At 41.8% G+C, this 16,727-nt stretch overlaps 2 protein-coding genes and 1 long non-coding RNA gene across 11 annotated transcripts in view; 2 read left to right on the top strand and 1 right to left on the bottom strand.

The window, feature by feature from the left end:
• Positions 1–3,286, top strand: part of KLHL7 (kelch like family member 7) — a 20,306-nt gene extending 17,020 nt beyond the window's left edge. For all 4 annotated transcript variants that reach the window (XM_035129125.3, XM_088654312.1, XM_088654313.1 and 1 more), the window contains 2 exons: positions 313–410; positions 1,233–3,286. In XM_035129125.3, coding sequence (XP_034985016.1) covers positions 313–410; positions 1,233–1,516 — 382 coding nt within the window. In that variant the 3' untranslated portion in view covers positions 1,517–3,286. The remainder of the gene's footprint in view (positions 1–312; positions 411–1,232) is intronic.
• LOC132592856 (uncharacterized) overlaps positions 1–5,338 on the bottom strand; it is a 12,073-nt gene extending 6,735 nt beyond the window's left edge. For 3 of the 6 annotated variants that reach the window (XR_015946438.1, XR_015946435.1, XR_015946437.1), the window contains exon 1: positions 5,084–5,338. This is a non-coding gene — a long non-coding RNA (uncharacterized LOC132592856). The remainder of the gene's footprint in view (positions 1–5,083) is intronic. The other 3 variants (XR_015946440.1, XR_015946436.1, XR_015946439.1) reach the window with 1 other exon arrangement.
• NUP42 (nucleoporin 42) lies at positions 5,053–16,727 on the top strand. Its single transcript, XM_035129130.3, has 7 exons — positions 5,053–5,703; positions 7,294–7,483; positions 8,591–8,685; positions 10,744–10,820; positions 12,737–12,823; positions 14,575–14,659; positions 14,794–16,727. The coding sequence occupies exons 1-7, from the start codon at positions 5,592–5,594 to the stop codon at positions 15,420–15,422; spliced, it is 1,275 nt and encodes a 424-aa protein (XP_034985021.3). The 5' UTR covers positions 5,053–5,591; the 3' UTR covers positions 15,423–16,727.

Here is a 16,727-nt window from a genome sequence, read left to right as displayed (position 1 = left end):
CAGGTTTTAAAGCCTTTTAGATATTTCAGATGCTGTGAATTTTGTTTGTTAATATTCTAACGTTTATTATGTCACATATTTTTATAAGGAGCAAGAGCTTTTAAGCGACCAAAATTAGCTTAGACCTGTGCTCCATTTTAACTGACAGTTCCTCTGGCAAGTTTTCGCAATAGTGGAACTAAATCATAAGTTAACTATAAATTTCCCTTCTCTGCTACTTTGGTATTTACCATACTTGATGGGAAAAGAACTGCTTAGGGTATGGAACTGAGTGAACGTATTTTTAAAATTACATGCTTTAAATATTTTCAGGTGGACAGAACTGTGTCCGATGCTTGAAGCCCGAAAAAATCATGGACTTGTGTTTGTGAAAGACAAAATATTTGCCGTTGGGGGACAGAATGGCTTAGGTAATTGATATTTTTTATTAAATATTTGTTATTGAAATCTGCTGTGCCAAAGGCAAGATGTACCAATAATTGTGCCAACTTTGGAGGGATGTGACAGTTTCAAGTAGGCTGACTGGACCACCAGCTTAGTGGAAGAATGAGCTGTGTCCCTGCATGTTTTTAGGGTGTTTAGTGGAAGGAGTCTTGCAGTCATGCCTCACTGGAAGAGTGAATATGATATGTTTGCTGTTTGACTAGACTTTTCCAGACCTGCAGTTTTGCTGTTAATGGTATCACATGTAGAGTATTTTTTTATAAAAAATAAGCACTTCTCTACCAGTACACTGTAATTTTACATACTCTCCCAAATATGAAAGTCATCTACAAAGCATATATCCATCATGACTGGGATTGTCCTATGCATAGGGTTAAATAGCATTTATATAGAAAATTAAAATATTTTTCCTTAAAGCAGTGGAAATTAAGACTTTTAAGAGAACAATTCTATACCTATGTACCTCAGAGTAAGTGCCATTGAATTCAGTGGCAGTTACTTCTGAGTAGACATTTAGAAGGATTGCACTATAAATTTGGAATTATCACCCTGCAATAACTTTGATCTTATTTTATGACCTTGGATTTTGTTTCCATTCCTCAGTTTATTAAGTCCCAGATAATTTTAGATGCTAATTTTTTCAAACCATCCTTGCAGCTATTGTTTTTACTTCACCATACTAGAGAAAGTTCTACTTGGGAAGGATTCTGTATCTCAAGTGATCACTATGTTGAAGTTTGAGAAACCATGGTTGATACTTATCTGTGTGTTTTCCTTTCTCTTTAAAGGTGGCTTAGACAATGTGGAATATTATGACATTAAAGTAAATGAGTGGAAGATGGTCTCTCCCATGCCATGGAAAGGTGTGACTGTAAAATGTGCTGCTGTGGGTTCCATAGTTTATGTCTTAGCAGGCTTTCAGGGTGTAGGTCGTTTGGGGCACATCCTTGAATATAATACTGAAACTGATAAATGGATAGCCAACTCTAAAGTCCGTGCTTTCCCAGTGACCAGCTGTTTAATCTGTGTAGTTGATACTTGTGGAGCAAATGAGGAGACACTAGAAACATGAAGGTTTCAGGATTGCTACTTGTGATGCTTCTGCGTTTCAATTTCATCTTGTCAAGATGTCAGTACTACAGAAAATTTTTGGATGAAATCCTTCACTTTATCTCCACTATGTGTATAAGGTGGATTTGCTTGTCAAAGTTGTATTTTTTGGAAGTAACTCAAGAATCTACAACCCTAGATTGAAGACACATGAAATTTCCTTAAGATGCACGCGCGCAGTTTTGCCACAAACCCTGCTGTCTAAGTATATTGTGAAATATTCCAACAAGAGAATTTTTTTAGTCACCTGCTTTTTTCAGAGTTTAAAATAATTAAAATCTTCACGTAGCAAAACTGAATGAAACAAACCCATTAGTTGGAGTAACTTTGCTCAAACATCTGTTCTGCTGAAACATGTGTTCTACAAAGAGATATACTGCATTACTTCAATGCAAATCCCCCACAGGATGGTATCCAGTTACTGAGTGAAACATATTGTGCTTTCTAACTATTTATGCACCTTCTTCTGGTACTGAGCAGGCTCAGATAACTAGGGGCATATCTTATATGAGCATCTTTCATGCAACTGGAATGGTGACTGGCAACAGGCAATTACTCCCTCCTCCATGTTCTTAATGCCATCTGTGCAAAGCCACAAACCTATGGTATGTTTCCACTATGTCCTGTCTACCATGTGCATGGGATATTATGCTTTTTTCATTAGTGCATCTACTTCCTAAAATATTTACTGTGCAGATGAGGGTACATACTGCACCTCTCTACAGGAGCATTGGGGGGAGTCCAAGGGTACAAATGGTCTCCTACCTGGACATACTAGAAGGTTCATTTACAGGAGAAAGAAAGTAAATGTGTTAGGAATAGTTGGAGTGGAACTAAACTTGCCCAGGCAATTCCCATTCATTGGTTTTGTCCCTAATCGCAGTCTAATAAGTTGTAGGGTATCCAAAGTAAAACCCAGGAAATAAGTTTGTTTAGAATGTCTGTTCCTTCCAATTCCTTGTTCTCATTGGAGTAGATCAAAATTCATACCATTTTTTTACATGCCTGATTTAATATGCATCTGAAGTTCCAAAAACTGCATAGTGTGTACTGTAAAAAGCTTACATGTGACAAAGTGAATGACTTATGACTTGTGCAAAAACATGTTTGGGGTATAATATGTGCTTTAGTTTGAGAACATCCTATATTATTTAAAGTACATTTTTGTATACTTTGTAATACTGCCTTTAATACTATGTTAAAGTGATACACATACCTGCAGAGTGATGGAAGTCTACTTTTTAAAATGACTATTTTTTTCGTGTTGGGTCTTTAAACAAATTCTGAAGCACACTTTTTATATTATTCTGTTTTAAAGTATTTCCTTCCCCTCAAACCTTTTGCCAAAAATGGAATAATTTGATAAGAAATTCAAATCTAGCAGATGCTATTTTTAACTTTTTTTGTTTTTAAAGGGGGTTCCCATATAGTGCATATTTAACTTCAATCAGTCCAAATATGGACCATCCAGTATGAAAACACTCATTTTCCTTAATTCTAGGTATATCCCTGTTACGTAACTAGACATCGTGTGACAAAACTGATTCATTGTCAATTCTTAGTAAATGAACTCGGTGCAACAAGTTTTCTTGGACTGTTTTTGTGTATTAACAAATAATGTATTGATAAACCTTGCCTACTGATTACTTTTGCTAAGTAGAAGCAATTTTTTTTAAAACCTCAGTGAGGCTTGTGGTCAGTAAACTTGGTTAAATAAATATGTTTTTCTTAAGGTGGTCATGAAATGTTCATTTAATAGTCCATGTTAACATATGTGAAGAGACTTTATTTCTATAACCTGGACTATCTTTTAGGGAAAATCAGTGGCATTATCTTTGGTAAGAAAAGATCTATCAAATTAAATTTGGTTGGGAAGAGCCAGAAAGTTCCAGCCCTTTCCCAATTGTATTCTTTCAAGGAAAAGCTCATTCTAATGTGGGAATCCATATTAAAAGATAGAAAAGAAATCTAAGCAAATTTTATGAATACACAAGTAGAGGAAGAAGGCAGCAATTTGTAGGGCTGACAATGAAGTAGTACATAGAATAGAATAAGGAATAGAATATTTGACAAGAGTGTCTGCTTTCAAATAGACCTGCCTTGACTTCAAATAGACCTGCCTACCTGCCACATCTGCCTGAAATTCAGTATGTGCCAAGGTGGAAAAAAGAATTCTTGTTACAGGTGCCTTGAATTCACTTGCTTCTCAAATACAAGTGGCACCAACTCTTGGTACCAGTTGAAGAGTAGTTCACCCAGGTGTTTGGGTAAATCTGCTGCCTATGATTTGATTGGTTTTTGCATATTTTATTCTGTTCTATTATGTATTTTTAATTTAACCTGCTTTTAAATTTTAATAATAGTAAAAAAATACAAAAAACTAGAGCTTAAGGAGCAAACACATATCTGTGGGTGCTCTTATTGTACACTTTTCTCATTTAACAACCTTTTTGAATGCTGCCAATAGAGTTGTGAGGAATAGAAATCAAGGTGCATGAAAGTTACTTTCAAGTGTGTGTGTGTGCGCGCGTTAGCATTGGAAGTAGTACCGGTAGCTATGGAAGCCAACTTCCAGTGCACATTGCTTTTCATTAAGGTTAATCTCTGCTATTTCATACCGCTGTTCTTTGACAGCTAAAGGCGTGGTTTGAAAAAGGCACCTATCTACTGAATAGATTAAGAAGTAGAGGTGAAAGTTAAGAAGTAGAGGTGTAGCTATCGATAAATTAAACCTAGAACAACAGACTGTGCTCTTTGGACATTTGTTAAGTGATTGCTGCTGGGAAATGGTTCCTATCATTTGGAGTCTCCAAAGAAGAAAAAGCAAGTAAAGACAAGGTACAACTTTAAGAAAAGAGAAAGAGAACCACATTGACACACTCACATCTCTATTTGGATTTAGAGTCAAAATCAAACAACAAAATGTTGATGTATAATCTTATTTCTATATTACTGTTCAGGGCTCTTAATGTGAACTTAGTCACATGTGATCTTTGGATGAAGGGTGGCATGTAAATTTAATAAAGAAGTAAGAACCACCCTACTGCCTTGCTATAAAAGGCTCATCTAGTAGGCAATAGGATTCCCACAGTGGCTAAGAGTCCCATGGGTGCAGGCAGGATTTATGTTGGGGTAGCAGGCTTTACGTTAGTGTGGCAGAACCTCAGGTACTTTGTATTTTTTTTGTTAATTTACTTGATTTGGGGGCGGCACCTAACCCCCTTGGCTACACCCATGAGTAGTTGTTTTCCAAAAGCCCATAGCTGCCACACAAAGCAAATAGCCTTTTTGTGCTTTTGCTCCCCAGGAACTATCATTCAGAGACTTGAGCGTCCCCTGAACCTGGAAAGTCACCATCAGGAGGAGTTAAGGGCGAGAGCGGAGGAATAACACCTGTTCACGTGTGTTTCCTAGCTAACCCTGCAGCATTTTGGGGCTGACAGTGCTCTATGACGTATAGTGCTTGCCAAATTTCTGTCATACACAGACTCATAGCTCATCTGACGATGTCGGCGCCACGAAAGCTTACGGGTTTTGCCCTCTCTTCGCGCGCCGCTACCGTGCTGCCTGCGGTCTTAACCCGCCGCCGCTTTCTCTTAGGAGAAGAAACCCCCACCGTTGCTGCGCAGACCTGGGCAGGAAGACGGCGCTGCCACACGTTGTCGTCTCTGGAAAGTCACGCCATAGTTTGGAAAAGCGGAAAAAAACTCTTGAGGAAACTGCTTCGAAGCCTCGCCGCAGCTCCTCAACTGCCGCTCCCAACGGCTCTACGCGCGCCGAAGCTGATTGATGTTTTTTCGTTTCCACCAACTGCCACCGGGCTGCTGACGTCTTAGGAAAGAGCCGTTTCGGAGAGCGCTCGCCCCCCACCCCCGGACTCCTCGCGCGAGCCGGCTGCCTGCCGACGCCCGCACGTCATCAACACGAGCCCTGAAGGCAGAGCCTCCCGTCGTGCGTAAGGCGGCGGCGGCGGCTGTTCTTCATATTCTCGCTTTCGAGGAGTTCGCGGCGGGAGCTGCCTCCGGGGAAGCGCCGCCATGGCGCGCAACTCCGGCCAGGTCTGCCACTACTTCTTGCAGGGCCACTGCCGCTTCGGCGACAACTGCTGGAACGAGCACCCGCGCCATCACGTCGGCAGAGCCAACGCGGGTAAGAAAAAGAAGCTGCGCCGCTCCACCTCTCCGCCGGCGGATTCTCTCCGTCCCCTCGCGCCGGGGCCTCTTGCTGCTACGCCGGCCAACCTGGTGCCCTCCAGATGGGCGCCGGCTAGGGTTGCCTCCTCTATACTGCCAACATGCGCGGTGGGGCAGTTGGAGGGGGAGCCAAAAATGTTTTCATCTGGTGGTGAAGTGACTTCAGAGTAATCCGTTTCAGTCTGTTGTATCCAGGGCGGGCCGGGTTTAGTTTTGATGAGGCCCTAAGCTACTGAAGGTAATGGGGCCCTTTATATGTCCCGCTGTCCTTTGTCAACAACAAACTGTCGCTGTTTTTTGTCAAAACAAAATAAAAAACAAAAAATTCCTTCCAGTAGCACCTTAGAGACCAACTAAGTTTGTCATAGGTATGCGCTTTCGTGTGCATGCACACTTCTTCACACTTTTGTTTTGACTACGTCAGACCAACACGGCTACCTAGCTGTTTTTTGTGTTGAATATATGGTAATTTATGGACCTAATAGGTATCTAAAGCCATTTGCGCATAACAGAATATGTATTTTAACAAAGTAATTGTTGAACTGAAATACAATTAAGAAGTATATTAATAGTGAAATATAATTAAGGAGAAGTATATTAATAGTGAAATAATTATTAAGCTCTAACTTAAAATGATTTTTTATTCATAACAAACTTAATAATGCAAACACATTGGCATTTGGCAATAACAAAGGTTCCTTTAGAAGCACAATTTACAAAGACTCATAATCTAGTCTCTAGAAACTTGCTATAACATGAAATAATAATAGCAAACCAGTGTTATGTTAGGAAGCAAGCTAGCAGGCCATTACTTACATCATAGGAGCCTACACAACACAAAACACTGTTGCTGTATGTACGTTTTATTTTATTTTATCTTATATTTTGGAAATGTAAATCCAGTTATTTTTCCCTTTAAATTTTATAGGGGCCCCCAGGAGAGTGGGGCTGTAAGCTATAGCTTGTTTAGCTTATACGTAAATCTTGCACTGATTGTATCCTAACAGGATGGGCCCTCTGGAATTTGCCACATGTGCACACACACAAATTTGTAAATGTGTGTGGCTACCCAGAGCTTAGCTATAGGACCTTTCCAACACATGCATGTGGAGAAGATCCCTAACCTGGCAGAGGGGTTGAGAGAAAGAGAGAAGACCTAAAATACAGTGGTGCCTCGCTTTACGAATGCCTCGCACAATGAGAAACTCGCTAGATGAAAGAGTTTTGTGTTGCGCGAGGCATTCGTAAGACGACAAAATTTTCTATGACCGCCGCTTCGTCTTACGAAGCGCGGCCATAGAAGGCGGCAAAGGAAGATCAGCTGTCAGCGCGGGAAGCTGACAGCTAATCTTCCTTTGTCCGGGGGGGGGGGCGGAGCCGAAATGCGGCGGTGCAGCGGCTGCCCCTGCCTGTCTTCCCCTTGATTCAGCTCCGTCTCCTGGAGCCACCGCACCGCCGCAGGTGAAAATTCAACAGGCAGCAGGTGTAGTGAAGCTGGTTCTCTCATAACTCTTACTTAACACATCTCTTTCTTTCCCAACTGAAGGCTCCAGTCGAAGAGGAGCATGGAGTGGACATAATCAGAGATACAGTAATCCTGTACAGACATCCAATTTTTCCAAATCATCCAGCTGGCACAACAGAGATTCTGGCTTTTCACAGAATCGATATGCTGCATTAAACTCCAATGAAAATGTTGGTAATAGTGGCATTGTAGATGAGGAAGATAAACTTCTGTAAGTAGCAATTTCCTATCTCTCAAGTTTTAATAGACTTTGAATAAATTTTATTGAATGGCTAATTAAAAAACAAACCTGAACCCTATGGCTGCAGTCCTGTACACAACTGTTAATATCCTATCGAGGTAAATAGGAGTTAAGAAGAATTAACTCTGTACAGAGTGCCTGCCTGTGACAGTGGCCTTTGCTCATAAAAGTTCATAATATTAAGAACCAGTTTGGGCATAATTAGCCAGAATGAGTGCTGGTCATGCTTATTTCTTATGCTGTTGGCTCCGGCACTTTGATCCTGTTTAAAGCAAATCCTGCTGTGTCTGTAGTGGTAGACCGTGGCTTAATGATGCTTTAGTTGACATTCATCCAGAGTTTCCTGTTTCAGATGTAATGGGAACTGGTTTCCTTTAAACAAGATCAAACTGCCAAAGCTGGCTCTCAAGGAGAGGGATGAGGGAGGAGCATGTGGGTCTGACACTTGGTCCTATCTTCATAAACTGCATTTGGGAATGAGAAAGGGGAAAGACTAGCCTAAGATTCTATCCTATTAACAGAGAAAAAATGTTTCTTTTCAGATAATTTCAATCGTGTTGATGTTTCTTTGGTGTAGCTAATTTTTGTCCTGACAGCTATTAAAAAATGTGACTTGGTACAAATATGTTTCAGATTGGTTTAATATTGGCTCTGATGCAGCTCTTGCTTCTTAGTTGTGTAAAACTAGAGGCTCTAGATGGGGATGTGCATTGCCATCTGCATCAGACTGGATTGGCATCTGTGTCCCCAAATGATGCAGATGTGGATTTCTCACACTGAATCACTTAAGAATTGATTTTTTTTCATTCAATTGTGATTTCCCCTGCTTATTCAAGTACTTCCTGTTTATATTTGATCTTGCACCCACTCTTTCCACTTGTTTTCTTTGAATTTTAGAAACTGAAAAAGAGTATTGTAGCAAGCCACTTATAAAACACATTGTTTTGTCTTATCACAGTAAACCTTTGACTTGGCTCTGTATTTTTTAAAAAACACATTGAATCTAGCTTTAAGTAGGTCTTCACTGCCTATCTTCCATTTCATTTGGTTTATGACTTTTGAATGTCATTTATTCAGTGAACTTATAATGAAAGACATGGAGAGTTGGGAATCTTCAGGACAATGGATGTTTTCCACCTATTCACCTATGAAAGAAAAGCCTAATATATCAGGTAGAATCTTTCCTAATCCTCTTAATTTTCCACACATGCTTAGGTTTATTTCTCACTTGAATACTATTATTGGATCCCAAAGAATGAGAAGTGTGCTTATATAAGTGAACAAAAAGTGTCTGTCTTTTATCTTTTTAAAAATAATAATAATGAGGCTTTGGTATGGACTACAGTGGTACCTCGACTTACGAATTTAATCCGTTCCGAACAGACCTTCGTAAGTCGAAAAATTTGTAAGTCAAAGCCAATGGGGGGGAAAATATTAAAAAATTGTACGTCAAAAAAATCCTATCTAAACCGCATCCAAAATGGCAGACGGAACTCCATTTGTAACTCGAAACATTCGTAAGTCGAGTTATTCGTAAGTCGAGGTACCACTGTATGCTTCTAAAATTTCTGTTCATTCTAGTATTTATTTAACTAACACAAAATGGGAGTTTTTGCAAGACCAGAATCTAACTACTTTATCAGGTGGGCAATTTACAATACAGTAATGTGATTTGCTAACTTGGCCTCCTTGTATTATTTAACCCAGCTTTATCTGTTGCTGACTGTCATGGCAACCATGATGGCCAACTATAGGCTCCATGAGAGAAAGAAGAGTTCTGAAACCAATTTTTCCTTTATGATTTTAGTAGCGTGTAGTTGGGGTATGTACATTATGTGTCGTTGGCAATAGAGAAAGATTAAAAATCTACCAGTGGGCTGTTTGATCTTTTGCTGTCTCCGATTTTTCATTGCAAATATTACTACTAATGGACAGTGTTTCCTTTCCCCCTTTCCCAGCACCCTTCCAGGCTCGAAAAGTGAGCCCAGCTTTGGGAAGAACAGACATAGAAGGCACCTGAAAGGGAAAATTGAGAGGCTCAGAAGGGGCTAAACCAGGCATAGGCAAACTTGGCCCTTCAGATGTTTTAGGACTACAGCTCCCATCATCCCTAGCTAACAGGGCCAGTGGTCAGGGATGATGGGAGTTGTAGTCCCAAAACATCTGGAGGGCCAATTTTGCCTATGCCTGGGCTAAACACTTAGAAGTTATCCCTACCATGCATTGCTTGGTACCTGAATAAATGTAGAGTTCAAACTGCATTTCTTCACACGAAGTCTTGAGTGGACAAATGATTAATTTGCAAGCTGGCATAAGTTCTAAATTAAGAAAGTACAAGATAGCACACTTCACAGAATATGTTATATACCATGTTTTGAAGTAACTTCTGGAGTCTTTGAAGTATCATGCTTTTGAAATAAGACCCCAATGCATGGTGAAAGCTATTACATATATACTCAAGTATAAGCCAACCCGAATATAAGCCGAGGCACCTAATTTTACCACAAAAAACTGGGGAAATTTATTGACTCGAGTATAAGCCTAGAGTGGGAAACACTGGGTCCAGATAGGGGTTAATAAGAAAATAAAAAATAAAATATAGCAGACTAAGTACTATAAATAAACACAGAAGTGGGCAGGTTCTTGCCCAGTACGGCACGGACAACACAAGAGGCTGCCGGCGTGCAGGAGGTGTGTGTGGGCGGAGACAGGGAAAGAGATAGCGACCTGCCCGGCTCTCCCTCTCTTGCACACCGAATGCCTGACTCTTCTGATGGAGCGGGGCAAAGGGCTGGGCGCGTGAGGTAGAGGGAGTGAGCAGAGCCACGCAAATGTTTGCGGCGCCATCAGCAAACCGCCCGTACAGGCGCAAGCGGGCGATACTGCCGGCATACACGCATGTGCCGGACGTAGCGGTGCTGTGCATGCACCGTATGGTCGGTTTCCCCTGCCCCAGCTACTGTTCATGCTTCGTTCGCCCCTGCCTCACTCGAGTATAAGCCATGGGGGGCTTTTTCAGCATTAAAAATGTGCTGAAAAACTCGGCTTATACAGGAGTATATACGCCAATTGATTCTCTGGTGCCATTGTCATTTGCTTTTATACTTGGCCAGTGTCTCTTGTCAACAAACATGAGAGTTGTTGGGGGATGCATTTACTATGATTTCATAGCTGGGGATAAGAGCAATATTATCTGTCTTTCCAGGTTTTGACTGTTCCTCTTCCTGCAGGGTTTCCAGACATCTTGCCAGAAGAGTTGCGTCTTGAATATTATAATTGCAGAGCAAACAACAATGCACAAAATTATGTGAGTCTCTACATATTGATAATAAATAACAAGATGAAAGATTTAAAAAGATTATTAAAAGATGATCCAAAAAGAACTCCCTTAAGAGAATTAAGTCTTTTTGTCTTAAGGCAGTCTTTAAAAGAATCTTTCAAAAAAAAAAAATCTTATTATTTAAATAATTCCAGTGGCACTATAAAGACCAACTAAGTATCAGCTTTCTAGGTATGAGCTTTCGTGTGTATACACGATACTGTACTCTGAAGCAGAGGTCTCTACAGCCTTGTAACTGTTGATGACTGTTAATGATGGCAGTTGGTTCCACAGGGGAAGGGCAAGGGATTTTTAAAGGGATAAAAGGTAAAGGGACCCCTGACCATTAGGTCCAGTCGTGACCGACTCTGGGGTTGCGCACTCATCTCGCATTATTGGCCGAGGGAGCCGGCGTATAGCTTCCAGGTCATGTGGCCAGCATGACAAAGCCGCTTCTGGCAAACCAGAGCAGCACATGGAAACGCCGTTTACCATCCCGCTGTAGCGGTTCCTATTTATCTACTTGCATTTTGACGTGCTTTCGAACTGCTAGGTTGGCAGGAGCTGGGACCAAGCAACGGGAGCTCACCCCGTCACAGGGATTCGAACCGCCGACCTTCTGATCAGCAAGCCCTAGACTCTGTGGTTTAACCACAGCGCCACCTGGGTCCATAATTAGCTTTAGCATGTATAATGGGATGGCCATAATTAGCTTTAGCATGTATAATGGGACATGAATCCAATATCTCTATTCAGACCAGGTCTCTCCATAGTTTTTAGTTTGGTAATGAGTTGTAACTCAGCAACTTCTCTTTCAAGTGTATTTTTAAAATTCTTTTGCACTAAGACAGCTACTTTAAGGTCTTGTATAGAATGTCCTGGGAGGTTGAAGTGTTCTCCTATTGGTTTCTCTGTTTTATAATTCCTGATGTCAGATTTATGTCCATTTATCCTTTGGCGTAAGTTTTGTTCTGTTTGTCCAATATAGAGAGCTGAAGGGCACTGTTGGCATTTGATAGCATATATAATGTTTCAAATCCCTGCAACGGGGTGAGCTCCCGTTGCTCGGTCTCAGCTCTTGCCAACCTAGCAGTTCAAAAGCACGCCCCCCAAAAAGTGCAAGTAGATAAATAGGTACCACTCCGGCAGGAAGGTAAATGGTGTTTCTGTGCACTGCTCTGGTTTGGGTGTTCCATTGCACCAGAAGCAGCTTAGTCATGCTGGCCACTTGACCCGGAAAAACTGTCTGTGGAGTAGACAAACGCAGGCTCCCTCAGCCTGTAAAGTGAGATGAGCGCCACAACCCCAGAGTCGTCTGCGACTGGACTTAACTGTCAGGGGTCCTTTACCTTTACCTTTTTATAATGTTGGAAGATGAACAATTAAATAGGCCTGGGATGGTATGTTTGATGTTATTGGGGCCAGTAATGATGTTGTCCGGGTGTATGTGGCTGCAAATTTGGCATCTAGATTTACTGCAGGCTCTTGTGCCACTCAGTGTTCATGTTAAGTCTGGTTGTTGTATTATTGTGTGTGTGGAGTTGTTTAAGATTGGGTGGCTTTCTGTAGACGATGAAAGGTTGTCCTCCCAGAGCTTGGGAAAGAGAGCTGTCATTATCTAAGAGAGGTTGTAAATCTCTTATGATGCGTTGAACTGTTTTACCTTGAGAGCTGCATGTGATTACTAGTGGTGTAATATTGTTTAGTGCAAATGGCTGTGATTTGGACTCAAGTCCACCCCACTCCCCAAAAAAATATACCGTACATTTGAACTGTGTGGTAGTAATGACATTCTTCTGGTTCTGAATGTGTCAACACATTTTAATCACAGCTGCTCAAAAATTCTATTCCTTCTTGCTTTGATTAGTAGGGTCCTAACACAGTCTAATCTCTCTTTTTTTCAGATCAATTCAGTCCAGCAGTTAGCAAGCCAGTGGAGAAGTCGGTTGCTTGAGCTGAAGAATATAAATGCATCTACTAAAGCGGCACTGGTGAGTGTAATAGAGAAAATGAAAAGGTCTTCATTTAAAGTTTTAAATTTATTTTACAAGGTTTGGAAATCTTTCAGTCATGTTTCTCAAAGCAGTTCACAGTAATAAAATCAGATTTGTTGATAGAAGATACTGTTTCTACAATAAACATCCAGAGCAATGGGTATTATTCATTGGCGTTGTTCAGCTGCTGGCTCTGCTTCCTTGAAAGGTGGTGATGGCCAAGGGGGTTCAAGAAGGCAGAAAAATAGGTTACTAAGAGGGCAGGTGTTCTTTAGAGTGTTGGGGTTTTTTGAGTTTGAGAACTTATGCTTTGCTCTCAGAAGTAACAGCAGCCGGAGACCATCGGTGAAGGAGGTAACCTCTAACACAGCAGCTGGAATTCCTCCTCCTCTTGAGGAAGCTTGCCTTTTTGCACCTTGGACTGGCAGAGGGAAGCCTGTTCCACCCTGCCTGACCAATTGCTGGCTGACCAATTGAGAACCCATCTGGGTTCAATTTAGCACAGGAGTGGGGGATATTTTGAGACCTGGGCTGACCGGGGTGGGGGTGCCCCTTTATGGGGAGCTGCTTCGAAGGGAATCAAGGGCAAGGAGTAGGCATGTAGTTTGTGGGAACCTCTGGATCCTCTGCTGTTGCTTGAGGCCCGGGTGGCCTCAGCAGCACAGAGTGCCTTCCATCAGCTTTGGCTGATAGCCCAGCTGCGCCCCTATTTGGACATGAGTAGCCTAACCTCTGTTGTCTATGCTCTGGTAACCTCCAGATTAGATTACTGCAGTGTGTTATATATAAATAGGGCTGCCTCTGAAGACAGTTCAGAAACTTCAGCAGTTGCAGGATTCAGAGGCCAGGTTGCTCACTGGCGCAAGATGGTTTAAGCATATTACATAGATCCTTGCCTGGCTGTGCTGGCTGCCAATCAGTATCCAGGCCCAGTTCAAAGTGCTGGTTTTGACCGATAAAGCCTTAAATGGCTCAGGACCACAATATCTCAAATACCATGTCTCCCTGTATGAATGGACCCAGACCCTGTGATCATCCTCTGAGGCCTTTCTTTGTGTGCCTCCTGCTGCAAGAGGTCTGGAGGGTAGCAACACAAAAACGGGCCTTTTCTGCGGTGGCTCCCCACTTGTGGAATGCTCTCCCCAGGGAGGTTTGCCTGGCCTCTTCATTACATTTCTTTAGGTGCCAGGCAAAAACCTTTCTCTGTAACCAGGCTTTTGGCTGATTAAACAATCTATGGCCTTTTAAATGTGTTTGTGGGAGGGGGATTATTGGTTTGGGGATTTTTTGTGACACATTTTTTGTGACACATTTTTTATTTTTCTGTTGTGAACCACCCTGTGATCTTCGGATGAAGGGTGGCATTCAAAATAAGCAAATAAATAAATAGAGCTATCTCCCCAGTCCAACAGGTATTCTGCTGATGACGATCCAAATAGAGATCTATTCATTTACCTGTGGCCTTCCAGGTGTTGCTGGACTTCAGCTCCTCTCAGCATCAGCTAGCATGGCCAGGAGTTGGGGATGGTGGGAGTTGTTGTCCAACAACATCTGGAAGACCTTAGATTCCCCATACCTGCTGTAGATCCACACTACAAATAAAGTGAAATCATAGTGATGGTGATGTAAATTGGCTTATTCTATATCAAGTATTTGTTCATTTCTTAACTATGCATTTTGTATTGAATTGGATGCAATAGTACCTTTTTTCTTCTGTAACATGTAGAACTACTTCTCATTGTTTTAAGATATCTGAATTTAAGAACACGGCTAGTCAACCACCACCTGCATTTGGGTTTGGAGGACAGCAGGCATCGGCTTTTGGATCATCAGGTAGGGATTTGTTTTGGCTGGGGGTGGGTGGAGGTTTGCATATTCTTAGTTCCGATAGTCCTGGGTTTACTATCGTTTCTTTGATCTTACTATTGCCAACATACCTCTTGCTTTTCTTTGTGCGACAATTGCAGCCTTTCCTGTGGATAATAAACCTGCTCAAGCCTTCTCCTTCAAACCAACTTCTGAACTTGGCAGCATCTCCTCTGGAAGCACACCTGCATTTGGGAGCCTCACGAGCAGCCAGGGCACTGCATCTTCCACCACTGCGCCCCATGCAGTCAGCTTTGGAGATCAACCCGCTTCATCGGCATCTTCCTTTTCATTTAAAATGGCTACAACAACTCCAGGTGGGTTTGGAGCTTCTGGTTTTTCAGGGTTTGGCAAACCTTTTCCAGCAAGTTCCTCGGAGACTGCGCCTGCATCGGTGTTTGGTACAGCAGCCGTTACCCCTGCTTTGAATCCCGGATTCGGCAAATCTTTTCCTGCCAGCTCCTCAGACTCCACATCTGCTTCGGTGTTTGGAACAGCTGCTGCTTCCCCTTTGAATTCAGGGAACACACTGTTTGGGCAGCCAGCAAGTCTCTTTGGGGGTAATGCAACGTTGCCCCCTTCCACAACCCCTCCCAGCACCACCTCTGCAAAGTTACTTACACCAGAGTCGGAACTGTCTGCTGAAGAACTGGAGCAATTTAAGGCAAAGAAATTCACACTCGGAAAAATTCCTTCCAAGCCACCACCAGCAGTACTTCTAAATCTGTAACGTGGCCTGAAGTTGTTCTCTACTATCTTCTCCTGTGTGTGCAAATATCAGAGACACTTTGATTTAATCCTTCAGAAGTTAAATTCTTCTATGGCTCACCATATTGTCTCAGAGAAGTTACATTCATTTCTAGAAATGTGTGATCTGTTTGACTTGTTGGCTCCAGAATGAATATTTAACATAAGAGTATTGCATAGCAAAATTAGCTTTGCAATGAACTTGAAAATGTAGGAAACCCAAGGTGTTCTTTTCTTTGGTAGAGTTGGCTTCCATACTTTATGGACATGAAATGTGCTAAAGGTACCTTAAAGTCCCCAAATCATACCTTTGGACACACCAGCTATTCCCCAGCTATACCAAAGTTACAGAACCCACAACCCCTCCGTGCTCTTCTGTTGCTATAATCTGGCCTCAACAGCTTCAATACCACAGTAGTCCTCAGCCTTAGCTTTTCTAGCTATAATTGGTTGATTTAAAAGAGCACATCTATCTGCTGTGATTTGGTGATGGGACTACCGGTAGTTGTTACCACGGTGCTCTGCCTTACTGTAATTCTGAGTATATCCTCTTAGCACCTAGTCTACTAAAGCCTTCCTCTGTGTGTGAGTGTTTTAGCACAACACAGGAAGCAAACAATAGCATAAACTAGCTATCCTCCCTGATAGCATTGGGCTTACCTTCATTTTCTGTGAGGTATAAGGACTCCAGATTCAAGCAAATACTTTTATTTTAGGTGTGCTGCAAGTGTGTGCCTTTGTTTTGTCATTCTGTTGCCCCAGACAACAAAAACCACTTTCTCGTCAGGTAAATTTTGGTACAGAAATCAGTACTGAATTTGATGATGACATTGAATTATTTTTCTTTCAATTTTGCTTGTGGTTAATGATGGTTTTAATTTTAATATCTGCCGCCCTGGGACCTTTTTGGTGAAGGGTGGGTTACAAATATCTAAAACAACTAAATGAATCACTAGTCATTGACAGTAGTAAAGATTAAGCCCCTCGCCATCTTCTGTCTGTGCACACAACTTAGAACTTCATACGAGAGACTTGTCGTCAAGCAGATCAATTTGGATTTCGGATCCCTGCTTCACTTCACACATGATGCCCCACCTCTTACCTTTTCATCCAACATCAATAGTTGAGCTGTGTGCAAAAGCTGCCAAAATCGTGGGCATAACCAGCCACCCTGCTTCGCCTGCCCATGTGAATGTAAATAATGCGTAGTTGCAAAGGGTTGTTAACTTTCACATGAAGGGAAAACATTATGTAAACCGATGATTTTTTTTAAAAGAGAGTGAGAGCA

Source organism: Zootoca vivipara, chromosome 11 (genome assembly GCF_965207765.1).
Source record: "Zootoca vivipara chromosome 11, rZooViv2.hap1.1, whole genome shotgun sequence".
NCBI lineage: Eukaryota > Metazoa > Chordata > Lepidosauria > Squamata > Lacertidae > Zootoca > Zootoca vivipara.
The sequence above is the reverse complement of the archived record's forward strand: the minus strand, read 5'-3'. Positions and strand labels throughout refer to the sequence as shown.

Excerpts from the sequence above, each read along its gene's own strand:
- NUP42 (XM_035129130.3), top strand. The coding sequence starts at position 5,592 with ATGGCGCGCAACTCCGGCCAGGTCTGCCACTACTTCTTGCAGGGCCAC. Across the intron at positions 12,824-14,574 it reads CATCTACTAAAGCGGCACTG|ATATCTGAATTTAAGAACAC; the intron begins GTGAGTGTAATA and ends CATTGTTTTAAG. Across the intron at positions 14,660-14,793 it reads ATCGGCTTTTGGATCATCAG|CCTTTCCTGTGGATAATAAA; the intron begins GTAGGGATTTGT and ends CGACAATTGCAG.